The following is a 17,283-nucleotide window of genomic DNA, read 5'->3' as shown; positions in this document are numbered from 1 at the left end:
CTTTGCATCATGGTCGGTACTTATGCCAAGTTTGATTGAAATCCCTTCAGCGGTTCACAAGTTATTGTGGTAATGAAAGTCTGCGAAAGAAAACATTGGCTGTGGAGGCATAAAAATCGGTGGTCTAAAGCTGAGAACATCCGCTCTGAATCTGGGAGGTTAGCGGTTCAAACCCCGGCCGAGTCGTATCAAATTATTTCTTAATTTTTAAATTGTAGGTTCTGCTTCCTTGCTTGACGCTAAGTATTTAAGAGAATAGAGCACGGACAAACAACACTGGGAAGGCAAAGGCAAACCACCCAGCATAACCCTTGCAAAGAAACTGCTTCGGCAACCCCAATGCTCTAAGTGGAGTACGGAACTACGGTGCAGGTTTTTCATTCTAAATAATCTTCAGTGCACTTTATGCAGCAATAAACCAACTTTCCGACACCCGCAGAGCAGCCTTCGCTTCTGAATTGCATTTAACACAGAGAACGTGGCTGCGTTGACCTCTTCATCAGATGTTGGACTTGCTTTTATTGCCCTTTCAAAAACAGGTTAAATGATGGTTTACATGTGCATTTTAAATTCTACATAATCGACGATTTAACCATTGCTCAGATACCTTCTTTACAAAGCTATCTGCCATGGCCACGTCCTTGGTACAAGATGCCATTATTTTAATTCCCGAAACTTCATTATTTACCGGATGTGTCAGTAAACGACGAGACGGGACACCAGCAATTATTTGATTACCGAGACGTTGTATGGAAAAGGTGACAAGCAGGGTGACAGAACTTTAGGAATGACCCTTGTAATGTGAAGAAAGGAACTAGCCCTTGTGAAATCGCTGACCTTCTGCTCATCTTTGATGACACCTTGTTGATGACACCATGGCCTATAAAAAGGGTCTTGTTGAGGAAGGTAAAAATTGAACTGCACAGCTAATAGAATGTTAAGAAATGTATCATTAGCATCAATTCAATGTTCATTCAATTATTGTTTGTTTAAACAAATAAAATTTCTGTTTTTCAAATTTATGTGCAGGTAGAGCAAGTCCTTTTTTTTTTTTTTTTTTTAAATAAAATCTATTTTTCCCGGGCAGCAACCGGTACCCCAGCATGTGTTAAATAATAAAACGCTTCCCATTTTTATGGTGCGGGTGGGGGCTGTGTCCTCGATGAGGACTTGTATTCATGTTAATGTTATTCTGGGTAGGGGATTGTATAAATTTGTGCATTCATTTGTTATAAATAATGTCTAAACCTTTTTTTTTTTTTTTTCCTTCCTTCCTTCTTTTCCACAACAGAATAAATTGTTTTGAATACTACCCATTATTTCTTGCATCCATGTGGGCTGCTGGTGTCTTTCTACACCAAGGTAAGTTCTCAGATTTGGTTATAGAGCCAGTCATTTGGTTACAGTGTATTGAGTAGGCTTTGCCTTTTTCTTATCACTGAAAAAGATCCATGCTGTCTTTGTCTGTCAAATAAAATAATTATTTTTAAAATGATTTTTTTTTAAATCTGGAAGTTTAGCGCTACTGAAGCAGTCTTATACATCACCCTTATACACTGTAATAAGAGGACGTTTTTTTTTTTTTTTTTTTGTATACAAGATCGAGGCTCGTGCAAGAGCTAACATTGATCACAAAAAGGCAAACTGACAAAAAACATATGATAAAGGGAGCGGGAGACAAGATGGAGAGCAGGGACATCGGGAGATCTGTGGGAGGGAGAGGGCTTGGGGTGAGTCACAGTTTAAGAGATGAAGGCTTTATTGATCACCTGGAGAGATGGAGGCATCGTACATAGCCATACCGGCGGCCTCTTCTTCACTCCGATACTGCACCCTCTCACCTACGCCACGCCCTCTTATGCTGTATATCAATATACTGCATGGCTCTTGGAAGTATTAAGAAAGCAATTTGTGTTCTACAGTGATCAAGTATATAATTCAATTCAAATAAACGTTTAACCCTTTGAGTATAGGATTCTTTTTTGATAAAAATACCCCCGGTACGGGATTAATTTGGCATTTTGGTACGGGAATGCAACCACGTACTGACGATCTATTTATAGGTGCAGTCGATGACGTGTAGTAACGTCATCCGTGCACAAAACTTTTTCGCGGGTTGCGGCACTGGACGTCATCCGTACTCAAAGGGTTAAAGATGTTTAAAGGCAGATAAATATAATTAACTCTGGGTTTTACCGCCGTTTTCCCAGTGTCTATTACATCACCCTATCTAACACGTTACATTAATTAGTACTTCATGTCTGTTGTTGGTGTCCTTTATAACATTCTTAAAAACCAGCAAGTTTCCTGTTTGGAATGATTTTTCAATTTAGTTTGACTGCCAGGCAGGCCGACAGAATAAAAATATTAACTGTGCATGTGTGGTTGGGACGGAATTGAGGCCAAGGTAGAGTAAAACGGCAAATAAGTTGTTTCTCGATAATAAATTGATAAGACGGATGGACGGACATGAAGCAATTGCTTAACCCCACTTTTCGCTTCACGTGTGTGGGATAATTACTTATTTTACGTTCAGTAGTGATTGCTGAGACCCCCTGTATGCTACCTACCAAGCTATCAAATTGATATGTCATCTACCAACCAATATCAAGTATTGTTTGAAGTCGCATGGGATCCAGAAATGCAAGATTAGTATACGACAAGGATTTAAATTGATTTTCACATGTTTTGGCTTTGCCACTTGTGATTCAAATCGGTGTTGATGAAGTTTAACCCTCAAAACTCTTATCACAATGTCCAAGTCTCCAATTCATTCTGAAATCTGTTTCATGGTGAACCATTTCCCCTGTTGTCATGCCAAACCATGTGAAGATTATATTTGCATGTGGTCCTTACACGCGTGATTATGCAATTGTGCACAAAAATAACAAATTAAGTTAAAAGTACACACACACACACACACACACACACACACACACACACACACACACACACACACACACACACACACACACACACACACACATCTCTATCTATCTCTCTCTCTCTCTCTCTCTCTCTGGCATTTCTTGTGTTTGATAATGCTGAACATCTGTTGTTTTTAACTCGCAGGCTCACTCGAACTGAAAGACATCTGTGTATGCCTGGGTCACACTGGGCAATGTAAGTGGCTTTGGCTGCACTTACATTGCCCTCTTACATTGGCTGCATGGAGCAAATATCCACATTGTTGTCTCCAAACTGAATCAGGTCGAGGGCAATGCAAGCTGTAAGTCCAAGAATATGTGGTGCAGAGGAATCGACAATATAGAACTCAAATGCGCCCTCTCTGTTTTCTGTTTGGCAGTGAAGGTTAGCTTTACCTTTGTGCATGACATGGTGCCCCCCATAAGCTTTCAGAGTGATGGACGAACTATGGATGTGGGGTTTCATTGTCAATTTCCGATAAATGACAAAGGGCAAGAGAGACGGCTGCACACCAGTGTGCAGCTTGACCTTCATCTTCAGCCCTTTGACAGATTAGTCTGCAAAGCAATTGTTGCCCATGACAGCATCAACGCCATCAATAAATAACTGGTCAAGACTCGCATCAAACTCGTCATCGCTGCGAGTATCGATAACATATAGAGGTTGAACTTCGAGGGTGGGCGCGACACATTTTCTTGAAGTGGCCCATGCGACCACAATTGTTTGACTTCCATGCCTGAGCTGGGCATTCTTGCACTCATATATGTTGGTATCCGCATCGAGAACATGTATTGGTGGTCGGTTGCCCTTCCCAGGCCAAAGAGGTGTGGTGTTCATTGCGGGGTATTCCCATGGCACTGAGCCCTGCTGTGGAGAACTGTGCATTTAATTTACCTCGAGCGGTTTCCTTGTCATGGTCTTCACCTTGGCATGACTGGTCTCTGCTGCTCTGCATATGTCCATCGCTTTTGTGATGTCAAGATGTATTTTATGGAGTAAACGCTCTTTTAGGCATTAATCCGACATGGCGAAAACCACATGATCGCAAACCACATTATCTGTTTCTGCGAAGCTGTATGATTTGGCCTTCGTCCTCAACTCGGTGATGCACTGGTCAAAGGATTGACCATCCTCCTGTCGGGATTCCCAAAAATGCTGGCTCTCAGAGACCAAATTTGTTCTTGGATTACAGTATTCCTTGAACTTCTCACATACCGAGTCGAGTGTCTTGCTGTCTGCGGCTTTGCTGATAGTGAATGTGTTGTACACTTCCACTGCAGCTTCACCGTCATAATGCAACAAGATGGCGACTCTCTTACTTTCCGGTATCGACTCGGAACTCTGTCCTGTTGCTTCCAAAAACAGTTTGAGCAGCGGTCTCCATTTGTGCCAAGCATCACCGTGATTAGAAGAATCCAGAGACTGGCGTCGGTGGTTTACAAACCTTCATCATCGGTCAAATGGGAGTAACGGTCACCACTGTTCTGACACAATGTAGTGAGCACCACGATGGCTTCAGCTGTAAGTACTTTTATTGCGTAGACAAACCGTGATAACAACAACAACAACTCGTAACAACTTAATGTTGGCATCAGCTGGCGATGAAGCTGGTGATCAAAGCCTAGGCACTAAATGGCCACATACTGCAGATCAACCAGAAACGTCAAAAGATCGGAAGAGAGAATACGAACTTGCAAAGGGCAAAAGGAGTTTTGTCGCCTCTTGATCAAAGGATTTCACTTGGTTCGAGTAGGATAAAGCTCAAAACTCAATGTTTTGTCATCTTTGTAGGGAATTTTACCAAACCTGCCGATGTTGAAAGTCAGTGTTTTCTTTGGCCAGATACCTTTCAAAAGAGTTCTGATAAGTCATGATAAATCCAAGGCTCACACTAGGTATGCTCTTGCCAAGAGGGCTAAGGAAAATCCATAAAACACCACAATGGAATGACATCGCTTTCAGGGCAAGAAAAAACAATTAGAACTGTACAAGCTCATAACTTCTGCCAATACTCACTCCATGATGCACTCACTACGTTGTTCTTCTGTATTTAATATCAAGTGTGATTTTGCATTTCATCTGCTATTCTGAAATTTCAACCCAAGCAGCCAAGAATGCTGGACTGACTGGCAATACACCCTACTCGCTATACACACAGTTAGCCAATGTTGATCTAGCATCATTGGCTACCGAGGAATGCATCATGGTAAAACTGCTTGCATGGAACATTAGTGTACTGAAGTGTTTGTTTGTTTGTTTATTTTACTTATTTTACTGTGTTTTTACAATATTAATGTTTTTTTTTCTTAAATTTGCACCAGCAAATCTAACTCATTACTCCTTACTTGTTTTCACTCCCATTTGAACCTTACCCTTAAAGTCCCTGCCTCAGTTTTAGGGTTTCTTTATCTGGTTGCTCGCTACAAGTACTTCCATGGATATGTTGAGGCAGCTGAGAAAAGGTACGCCCCTAACTGTCACGCAGTAGATGTTTTCCTGTTATTTTGTGATAATTCTTCTCACTATAATTTTTTTTACAGCAGTCTCTCAAGTGTATGTTGACTTTCTAATCCACAAAGCAGCTTAACCCAATCAATGTGGTGCTGAATATTTTTGTATATTTTTTTGTTTGCATATAAAAAAAACATAGGGGCAATACCCCTGGCACTCACCTGGTAGAATAAACAGTATACTGCACTGACTAAGGGTATTTTATACCCTTTTTCAATGGTTGCGAGAAGACAGGGCAGCATGTGGAATCATACTAACATAATCATGACATTAAACAAACAAATAAAAAATACCTATTTTGCGGGGCAACCCCTCCCCCTCCCCCAACTCCATGTACCTCCTACGACCCCAATTTTTCGAATGCCTTGAACAAACATTGGTACATCATGGGTGATTAAGGTTGTGGCGAAGTTTCATCGAAATTGCGTGTGCAGTTTCTGAGAAGAAAGCAAATACCTATTTTGGGGGTGACCGCCCCCCCCAATAGTCCCCCAGAGGGGCAGATTTTTAAAATGCCGTGAACAAACTTTGGTAGGGCATGGGTGGTGAAGGTTGTGGTCAAGTTTCATCAAAATTGTGTGTGTACTTTCAGAAAAGAAAGCAAATACCTATTTTAGGGGGTCAAACCTCGACCCACTTTGACCCTGGTAAACCCCCCCTTAGTTCCTTGCCAAACTACATCACCTACGACAGCATCATTTTCAAACTATATGCAACAGTGGTGTTAAATGACATATGTAAAATTTCGCATCGATAGCGTAAGCGGTTTCAGAGATATACAGTGCATTCAGAAAGTATTCAGACCCCTTCACTTTTTTCACATTTTGTTATGTTGCAGCCTTATGCTGAAATAGCTTAAATTCATTTTTTACCTCATCAATCTACACTCAATACCCCATAACGACAAAGAGAAAACAGAATTTTAGAAAGTTTTGCAAATTTATTAAAAAGAAAAAACTGAAATATCATATTGACATAAGTATTCATACCCTTTGCTATGACACTTGAAATTTAGCTCAGGTGCCTCCCCTTTCTCTTGATCATCTTTGAGATGCTTCTACACCTTGATTGGAGTCCACCTGTGGTAAATTAAATTGATTGGACATGATTTGGAAAGGCACACACCTGTCTATATAAGGTCTCACAGCTGACAATGCATATCAGAGCAAAAACCAAGCCATGAGGTCGAAGAAACTGCATGCAGAGCTCAGAGACAGGATTGTGTCGAGGCACAGATCTGGGGAAGCCGACAAAAAAAATCTCTGCTGCATTGAAGGTTCCCAAGAGCACAGTGGCCTCCATAATTCTTAAATGGAAGAAGTTTGGAACAACCAGGACTCTTCCTCGAGATGGCCGCCCAGCCAAACTGAGCAATCGGGGGAGAAGGGCCTTGGTAAGAGCGGTGACCAAGAACCCGATGGTCACTCTGGCTGAGCTCCAGAGATCCTGTGTGGAGATGGGAGAAACTTCCAGAAGGACAACCATCACTGCAACATTCCACCGATCTGGGCTTTATGGCAGAGTGGCCAGACCGAAGCCTCTCCTCGGTGAAAGACACATGAAAGCCGGCTTGGAGTTTGCAAAAAAGCACCGAAAGGACTCTCAGACTGTGAGAAACAAGATTCTGTGGTCTGATGAAACGAATATTGAACTGTTTGGCTTCTGTCTGGCCACTCTGCCATCTTGGAGAGAAAAACGAACCTTACCCGATCAACACGAAACTTCACAAACATGATCCTCTCCCCATGCATATGCAGTGTGTACATTTTGCATGTCATATGTCATGTGGTGTGCCAGCCATATTAGCTTGAAAGCCGATATTTCAAAAAATCCATTCTCTGAAAGCGCTTCACCAATCGATGTGAAACCTTTCATGGCTGGTGAAAATGTGATACTTCAAAACAGCTGAAGGGATTTAAATCAAACTTGTTTATTTTTAGGACAGTGGAAGAGGGCATCTACCCGTTGTGGGACTATGCAGAGGCATATTGGCGACAGTGGCATTGCTCTAGTTTTTGTTTGACATTTCCTACCCTTTGAACACTATCATCCAACAGGAAAGAATGTTCAATATGTTACAATCCCACAGTTTAATTCACATTTGTTATTGTTTCACCGCTGTTAAGACCCAAAAGAGGACGAACGACTGAAACGAGCTTATCTCCGAGGCATATACCCAACTTGGCGGTATTATCTTTTCGTGCACGCGGGAAGGTTCGAGGCCTTATCTGATCGGAAACACACGCAGGGGTTATCCTATCCCCACAGACGCAGAAACGAATATACACGCATGCCACAGAAATGCAATAAATAATGGGTTTGAATGATCGTTTTAAGGCCATTTTCCCCGCCAGAGCAGGGGTTAGCCTTGCGGGCCCCATGACAATCATGGTTCCCTGGTTGAGACAATGTTTTTATGGCCGGATGCCCTTCCTGGCGCCAACCCTTAGTCGCCTCTTATGATGCGCAGGGATACGGTGTACCGATTCTAAACCGGGGTACACACTGGGATCATTCATCCCAGCAAGCTGGTACTCAATTTGCCGACCTCGGAAGGATGACAGGCTGAGTCAACCCCTCTGGTGTTAATTTAGCGATCGACCGGTATTCGAACCCAGGATCCTAGGATCCCAAGCCGGCACCCCAACCGCTAAGCCAACACCAGGGTTTAATGAAGATAAATGCAAGAATAATAAAAACGAAATAAATGGGGAGGTGAAACTAAATTCTATCTGAGGGACCCTCCAATGGACACAGACACTACAAGGGAACACAAATAAAAGAAAATGTGTTTGTGTGGTGCATTGGCTGGTACTCAGCCTGGCATCCCCAAATGGCCATTGAAAGCCTGGAGGTCGTCAAACGGGAGTCACTGCATGGGAAGCACACAAGATGGCACACAGTCATGCTCGTAGCAGCCACCAACCCGCGTAGTGGCGGCCAAAATCCCTCTTCCGATTGTCATGATCCACCGGGCTCCTACCACTCGCCTCACCAGCGCGTGCCGCTCAAAGCGCAGCCACCTTCGCCGAAGGCACAGGGAGAACGATGTAAAACGCGACCGTCCACTCTCAAAGCCAGGACCAGAAGAGCATGATGGCGCGACTGCTTCTCTTTTCCTTCAGCTCGCGAATCTTCCACACCGACGTCACACTCTGTCCGATCACCGAGCTCTACTCAATCATCCCACTGCGCCTCCACCAATCACGAAGGCTGGGGCATGGCTTCCTCGTTACGAGTCATCGGGGGGCGAAGTCCAATCTCTTTTGGGAATGTTTAGATAACGTCGGAGGTCGTGAGGCAGGATTTCCATGCCGACCGGCAAATGTGCCGGGTTTGTCGGACCTGGCGGCATGGTGAGCGAATGGGTCCATTTGTTATAGTTGTTGTTTGGCGAGCTTTTTAATTGTAATAAAGACGGCGGGAAGATCACAGGGGCAAATTACACACTGGGGAATTATTCTTAACCCCTTCCTAATTAGCATAGCTCCACCCCTCGTATGGAGACGCATATACGATCTTACCCGGACAAATGTCCGACTTGTGTACATGGAGATGGGTTCTTCGCGGCATACGGAGCATTCTAATCTACATGCTTCTATCTCAACTACAGTATTCCTTCGTTTACCCCCGAAACAACGTAACATTATTTTTACACTGCCGAGTTTAAAGGGACATCGTAACTTCATCCTCTTGGAAACAATCTGTAATTTTAGGTTTCCCACATTTTATACCAAGTAAACACCAAATCTTTCTTGACATGGGAAACAACTTTGAGAATGTTTTGGCATGACAATATACCCTTCGGTTTGTTTTTGTTGTTGTTGGTGTGTTTTTTAAAGTCTACTTCTTTAAAGAGAGTCCACCCAGCACAAATTATAAGACATTCTAATAGCAAGAATTTTTTCAGCAATGTTTCCAAAATGTCACTTTTGCTCAGCGAACCTTTCATCTCAAGGAACCCAATACAAAAAAAATATTCAAAGATGACCATTCGCTCTCAATGAAGCTAATTTACTCTTGCACCCCTCAACACCCCCACAGGTTGCCTCCTCTCTACTTTGCGGCTGCCATGTTGCGTTTGCTGTGTGCGCTCTCAACCGCCGGTGTGGTTGATCACTTTCTCTCTCGTGCCATTGGGTATTCACTGGTGCAGTCAGTGCTGCATGTTTTTGGCCTGTGAAAGTCCCCTTTTGATTATTGCACCAGCTGCAGGTTTTTTGAGTGTTTTTGTTGGTGTGTGGAATTTTATTTATTTATTTCAATCAAAGTGTTTCTTTATATCATTATTTACAAGGAATAACAACTCGGAACTTTGGTGCCAGAGAAAGCCATTCAGCCCATCATGTCTGTGCTACACCAACACCAGATATTATCACCCATCCACACACAAGCTACCTACAAGTTCTGCCATTATTCCTGTACTCTCTCTCTCCGATGCATCTAAGTGCCGATCTAATTCCAATTTAAACCTATCTGCTCTTTCTGCAGGCACTATCTTTCTCGGGAGAACATTCCATGCATTAACTACTTGCTAACTGAAAGACTTCTGCCTTGTTACTATCCTAACTCTCCTCTTCTTTACTTTCAGGCTATAACCCCTAGCTGATAACTATAACCCCTATTCTGCTGAGAAACATTTCTGCCCTTATTTTGTCAATACCCTACATTTTCTTAAATATCTCTATCATATTCCCTCGTAATCACCTCCTCTCTAATGTATGAACTCCTCTCTCCTTCGGTTGTGTGGAAGTGTAAATTTAATTACTTCCCAACCTATGGTTAAGTTGAACAAATCATGTACAACTCATCTTTCAAATCGTCTCTGACCTGGGCGCTGGGCGAGCCGAATCGTCTCTGACCTCTTTGTCCAAACTGCCAGGCGTTGCCTAAACGATCGGGGCACCTGGATCGTAAAACATTTTCCACCAGCGTGTAATTATCTTCTTGCCTTTTCAGCTTTTAAACATGTATAATGCTATTGTTTTGCAAATAAAATGATAAATTGTACTTTTGTCGGAGGTTGTCACAGGTAGGACATACACATCATTACTGTTTGAAGCAGAGACAACGAAGTGCAAGCAAATTGAGATCTTGCTGACCATAAAGACTTATCACTCCCAAAGGTGTGTAAAGTTGTCACCTTTTTTCTTTTTTTTGTCAAGACACATGAAGAGCTGGAAAACAGAATGCACCAGGACACAAAATAACAAGAGGAACAGTAAAGACAGGGGGAAACCATCAGCAGCAGTCTTGAGGGACAAAATGGCTGTGGGGAGGAATTAGGGGCATGGCACGATGCACAGGGTAGACAAGTTTTGATATTAAAGCAAACTCTCAGGAAGGAAAAACTGGAAATTTGGAAAGAGGTGGGCTTTGTGGAGGTGGGATGAAGTGGGTGGGGGCGGGGGGGGGGGTGAAGGGTGGAGGGGTTAATGGAGGGAGAAAATATTGCGATGTCGTCGTGGATAACTTCAGACAGCATGACGAGTCTTTAAAGACCACAATCACCTTCTGTACCGTTAACCTGGAGTCTGCTCCCAGGCCCAAAGCCGTGTTACTGTTGCCAGTGAGATTATCATTACGAACAGGTATCGTGCTGACAGCTACGTGATGGAACATAACTGATCGGTCGAGCGGGACCGCGTCACGTACTGCGGTATAATCTACAGCCCAATTGCATTAGACGAGTACATCATTAGTTAGGACACTAATGCGTTTATACTCGTAATCAAATCCGACACGTATTTACAAAGCAATGCACAGGGACATGTTTACAAAGCAATGGGCATTCCCCTTATTCCCTTTGTGTACATACCTGCCCTCGGATTCATAAGCAATTACTTATCACTTTACGATGTGGTGGTCTCATCCAACCGAGAGAAATGAGAGAGAGGAAGAGAGCGATGAGGTATGTGTTGCCGAACCTCTCCACACCACGCGGCAGCCCAGTGGAGCTGACGCAATCTCCCTCGCGTGAACACTACCAGGGATCCCCACAAGTGACTTCTGGTTATTGGGGATTGCACGAGGTTTTATAAGCTCCCTTGCCAGACTAACATAAGTGCCTTTTGCGTGTTGTTTTGCGTATTCTGTTATCCTTATTTGTGTCAGGCGCTGTGTATTTTGTATCTGTAAAAGTTGCAGGTGTTCGTAACAGATTAGCGAGTGTTTGTATTAGTTTTATTGGAAGAGGCATGGTGAGGCCCACTGGTTTTGGCACTTCATGTCTAACTGTTAATTCCGTTGGGGCCTTTCCGATATGGTTGGGAAAAAGTGTAATAGAGAGCGAAGGAGAAGGGAATATGAGTACATAAAGTGTGATACATGCTTAATGTGAGCCACATCAGGGATAGAGGAAGCAGAGGGTACTGTGGAAGTCTGAATGGGCTTCCAACTGTTCATTAGATGTCTTTCTCTTGAGAGCAGGCGAGCTATCGTCGGCATCTTGTTAAAAAATTGTTTTTCACTTAATTTAAATCCCAGGACTGATAAAGTCCTGATAAGGACCGACTAATTGTTTAAATCCTCACGGATCAAGACAGACACCAGTTATTATAATCTTCAATCTATTGCTCGTGGTTGAAGCACTCCAATTTAGATGTGATTGTAGAAATACTTCAATAATAAATCGTTGATCAATCTGCATTATGGGTTATAGCAATTGTGTGTTTGCTGTGCTTAGGAATACTCATAGGAATAAAGCTTACATTGATACTCTGTGCAAAGAGGAAATACAATATTTTAAGGTACTGAAATATACAAAAGGCGAATGAAGCTTTGCCAGACAAGATCAGACAGAGTCTTCTCCAGTGGCGCCAGAATGATGAAAGCACCATGTCTGCACTCCTTCATCTAAGGCTGTTTATCCTTTATGGCCTATGTTGAAATGTTAAACAGATGTTCTACTGTGTCTATGGGCTCCAACTTGTCTCAAACCTCTGACCCCTCATTCCTCAGTCTGACTCCTTGAGACTTCAGGAAACTTTCCTTTGTTCACAGAAATACTATAAAAGAGCTGAATTTAACCGAGTCGGGTAGAAGTTTGCTTCAAATGTTGTGTTGAGTCCGTTGTTGTATATACTGGTGTTGTGTACTGCTAACTTTGTTGTAACCGTCGTATAATCAAGTGAATCTTCTCCAGATAATAAATCTTCGATAATTGTTCTTGGTGTGTGCGGACATTCAATCTGTGTACATCTTTGACAGTACTTACTGTTGTAGGAAATGTGAGGAAATATCCCACTTGAGGATAGTTATTTCTAGGTTGAAAGAACGGATGGATAATTTGTAGCAAGTAGTAGAATGTGAGAAATTTGTCGAGAAAAGTTGGTTACAGTTGTGGATTGTTTTCTGTGGAAATGACAATGCGGTGAGTACAAGCAGTGTTGAGGGTGCAACGAGTGCAGGCAGTGGTGAGGGTGCAAAGAGTGCAGGCAGTGATGGTGCAACGAGTGCAGGCAGTGGTGAGGGTGCAACTAGTGCAGGCAGTGGCGAGGGTGCAACGAGTGCAGGCAGTGGTGAGGGTGCAACGAGTGCAGGCAGTGGTGAGGGTGCAACGAGTGCAGGCAGTGGTGAGGGTGCAACGAGTGCAGGCAGTGGTGAGGGTGCAACGAGTGCAGGCAGTGGTGAGGGTGCAACGAGTGCAGGCAGTGGTGAGGGTGCAGCAAGAGAGATACAGTGCCTTCAGAAGGTATTCACATCCCTTGACTTTTTCACATTGTGTTGTGTTACAGCATTAATTTAAAAAATGGATTAAATTCAGATTTTTTTGTCACTGATCTACACATAATACCCCAAATTGGCAAAGTGAAAACATGTTTTTGCAGATTTTTACAAATTAATTGAAATGAAATATAGAAATATCTAACTTACATAAGTATTCAGCTCCATGAGTCAATAATTTGTCGAAGCTCCTTTGACAGTGATTAGAGCTTTGAGTCTTCTTGGGTATGTCTGTATCAGCTTTTGCATGTCTGGATTTGGGAGAGTTTCTCCCATTCTTCCCAGCTGATTTGCTCAAGCTCTGTCAAGTTGGATGGGGACTGGGGAGCGTCAGTGAACAGCAATCTTCAAGCCGTTCCACGGATTCTCAGTGGGATTCAAGTCTGGGCCTTGTCTGGGCCACTCAAAGACTTTCACATTCTTGTTCTGAAAGCATTCCAGTGTTGCTTTGGCTGTATGCTCGGGGTCATTGGCCTGTTGGGATGTAAATCTTCTCCAGTCTTTTGCACTCTGAAGCAGGTTCTCCTCAAGGATTTGCCTGTATTTGACACCTTTCATTATTCTCTGTCCTTACAAGTCTCCCAGTCCCTGCTGCTGAAAAGCATCTCCATAGCATGATGCTGCCACCACCATGCTTCACGGTAGGGATGGTGTTAGATGGGTGATGACTGTGCTCGGTTTCCATTAGATGTAGCACTTTGCATTCAGGCCAAATAGTTAAATGTTTGGCTTACAGCTGACTTTTTGGTCGCTTTCTTGGCTGCTTTAGCCTTCATTGTGGACTTCACAACTTTTCTGGGATTGGTGCTCTTCTTCACTTTGGCATTCTTCTCCTTGTTCAGTTTGAATGAGCTGGCAGCGCCCGTTCCCCTGGTCTGCACAAGCTTTTCACTTGCAATGAGCCTCTTTTACAGACGTATTGATACGAACGGACTCCCGATGGAGATTGTAGCCATCTGCCCCCAGGGCCTTTTTCAAGGCAACAAGCGACATTCCATTTCTCTCTGTGTGTGTGTGTGTGTGTGTGTGTACATAAACACACACACATACATATACACACATATACAGAGACACACACATAAACACACACACACATATACGCACTCACACACATATACGCACTCACACACATATACGCACTCACACACATAAACACACACACACACACACACACACACACACACACACACACACAAACACACACATAAACACACATATACACATATTGTAGGGGTTACCCCATTGGGACATAATCCACAGGCACGGGACCAGTGGGGCTATTGATGGCATGGGTGTGGCTGGTGCTCGGTGGTTGGAGCCATGCCCCCTGAAGAGTTTTACTTGATATAAAAGATGCATGAGTTCCGGTCGGGTTTTCAGTCTGTTGGAATAAAGGAGCTTCGAACAAGCTAAGCTGTGTCTCGCCTTCCCGTTACCCGCAACTCCACATTGGTGAATCCGACTGCTCCTGAACGTTTTCGGGGGCTTCAAACGAACATGGCGACAAGCGCAGTTTCGATTAAGCTGCCGGAGTTCTGGTAACGACAAGCCGCCGTTTGGTTCGTGCAAGCGGAGGCCCAGTTAGCCATTCAGAACATTTCTGCCAACGACACGAAGTATTATTATGTCGTGTCTGCGCTCAGCAGCTCCACTGCGACCAGGGTGGTGAGCCTTCTCCAGGATCCGCCGGAGGGCGGCAAGTACGAGACGCGAAAAACGCTGCTGCTCGAAACCTTCGAACTCACTGAGGCCGAGCGCGCCTGCCAGCTTCTTTCTCTACCCGGGCTGGGCGACTCAAAGCCGTCGGAGTTTATGGACCACATGTCTTCTCTCCTGGGCAGCCACCGGCCATGTTTCCTCTTCAGGGAGCTGTTCCTGCAGCAGCTGCCAGGACAGATACGGTCAGCCTTGGCCAACTCGCCCATTACGGATTTCCGCGCCCTGGCCAGGGAAGCAGACAAGTTTTTCTCCGCCAGACAGCAATGTAGTGCGGCTGCATGGGACCCCGGCACCGTCGAGTAGGCGGACACCGTGGCGGCCGCCATTGCGGCTCAGCGGCGGAAGACCCCAGGCTTGTGCTATTACGACACAAGGTTTGAGCCCAAGGCCAAGTCATGCCAGCCACCCTGCAGCTCCAGCGAGTGGGGAAACGGGGTGGCCGGCGCTCGTTAACTGCCATGAGTGTCGGTCGTTCGGGCAGTTTGCTGTTCATTTCGGACACCGACTCCGGACGTCATTTCCTCTGCGACACAGGTGCCCAGGTGAGCGTTCTACCCGTGTCAGCAGCGGACCGGGTGACCGGGGGTCACGGCCCCGCCCTGAAAGCCGCCAATGGCAGTGCTATTCAGACCTTTGGCAAACGGACCGTGGCACTGTGCTTTGGCGGGCAGCGGTTTACAAGGAATTTTGTTACGGCGAAGGTATCCACCCCCTTGCTGGGTGCCGATTTCCTCTGCGCCAACGGCCTACTAGTGGATGTGAAAAATCGGCGGCTCATTAATGCGGAGACATTCAGTTCTCTTCCATGCTCGCCGAGCGGGTCCGCCTCGACAAGGCTTGCGTGCACGCTCTTGACCTCTGATTTCACCCGCCTCCTCACCGAGTTCCTGGCCCTTACACGGCCCACCTTTTCAGCCGTTGCCGTCAAGCACGGAGTGGAGCATCACATTCCGACCACCGGCCCGACTGTCTACGCCCGGGCTCGATGCCTCGACCCGGCGAAACTCGCTATCGCAAAGGCGGAGTTCCACACGTTGTAGCGTCTCGGCATCGTGCGACATTCCGACAGCCCGTGGGCCTCACCTCTCCACATTGCACCGAAGCCGGGTGGCGGTTGGCACCTGTGCGGGGATTATCGCCGCCTTAATGATCCCACTACCCCCGACCGCTATCCAATCCCGCACATCCAGGATTTTTCTGCCCGCTTGGCCGGTAAAGTTTTTTTTTTTTTTTTTCTCCTAAGGTGGACCTCGTTCGTGGTTACCACCAGGTCCCCGTCTGGCCGCAGGACGTTCCTAAGACTGCGGTGATTACACCGTTCGTGCTTTTCAAAATTCCTCCGTATGCCTTTTGGGCTCGAACGCGCCCCAGGCTTTCCAGCATCTGATGGACAGCGTGTTGCAGGATTTGCCGTTTCTGTTCGTCTGCCTGGACGATATCCTCATCGCCAGCGCTTCCAGGTCGGAGCACATGCTTCACCTCCGAGCGCTCTTTGAACGCCTCAGTCAGCACGGCCTTATCATTAACCCGGCCAAGTGCTTGTTCGAGGTGGCCTCAATTGACTTTCTCGGTCACCGCATCACGAAGGAGGGGGCTGTCCCACTGCCGTCTAAAGTGGAGGCTGTGAAGGGTTTTCTGCGCCCTCTCACCATCAAGGCCTTGTAGGAGTTTTTGGGCATGGTGAACTTTTACCATAGTTTCGTGCCCCGTGCGACCCAGCTGATGCCCCTTTATGAGGCCCTCAAAGGCAAGCCTACGAAGCGCGCCATTGACTGGACCGAGGGGATGGCCAAGGCCTTCACGGATGCTAAACTGGCCCTCCCCAGCGCAACCATGCTGGCGCATCCGTCGCCCGATGCACCGATTGTACTCACCACGGACGCTTCGGACTACATGGTAGGCGCCGTGCACGAGCAGTGGGTCAATGGGGCGTGGCAGCCGTTCGCTTTTTTTAGCCGGCAGCTCCGCCCTAACGAACGAAAGTACAGTACCTTCGATTGTGAGCTCCTAGGCCTCTACCTAGCCGTCTGACACTTCCGTTACCTGTTGGAAGCCCGCCCGTTCACGGCGTTTGTGGACCACAAGCCCCTGGTTTTTGCCATGGCCAAGGTCTCAGAGCCGTGGTCTGCCCGTCAACAACGCCAGCTCTACTTCGTTTCCGAGTTCAGGACGGACATCCAACATGTTGCTGGGAAGGACAATACGGTCGCCGATTGTCTCTCACGATCCATAGCTGGTGCGGTTCACCTTGGCATCGACTATGCCCGCATGGCGGCTGATCAGATCTCCGACCCGGATGTCCAGGCCTGCAGGGCGGCGGTCACGGGGCTTCTACTGTCTGATGTGCCGTTCGAGGACACGGGCACCACGCTACTGTGCGACTTATCTTTGGGACAGCCT

At 45.7% G+C, this 17,283-nt stretch overlaps 1 protein-coding gene across 1 annotated transcript in view; it reads left to right on the top strand.

Annotated features, from left to right (window-relative positions):
• Positions 1-12,606, top strand: part of LTC4S (leukotriene C4 synthase) — a 41,606-nt gene extending 29,000 nt beyond the window's left edge. The window contains exons 3-5 of the mRNA XM_068113973.2: positions 1,292-1,362; positions 5,309-5,390; positions 9,484-12,606. Coding sequence (XP_067970074.1) covers positions 1,292-1,362; positions 5,309-5,390; positions 9,484-9,622 — 292 coding nt within the window. The 3' untranslated portion in view covers positions 9,623-12,606. The remainder of the gene's footprint in view (positions 1-1,291; positions 1,363-5,308; positions 5,391-9,483) is intronic.
• Positions 12,607-17,283: the final 4,677 nt, after the last annotated feature.

Source organism: Myxine glutinosa, chromosome 4 (assembly GCF_964187855.1).
Source record: "Myxine glutinosa chromosome 4, kmMyxGlut1.1, whole genome shotgun sequence".
NCBI classification, from domain to species: Eukaryota; Metazoa; Chordata; class Myxini; order Myxiniformes; family Myxinidae; genus Myxine; species Myxine glutinosa.
Note: the sequence above shows the minus strand (reverse complement) of the source record. Positions and strands in the feature narration are given on the sequence as shown.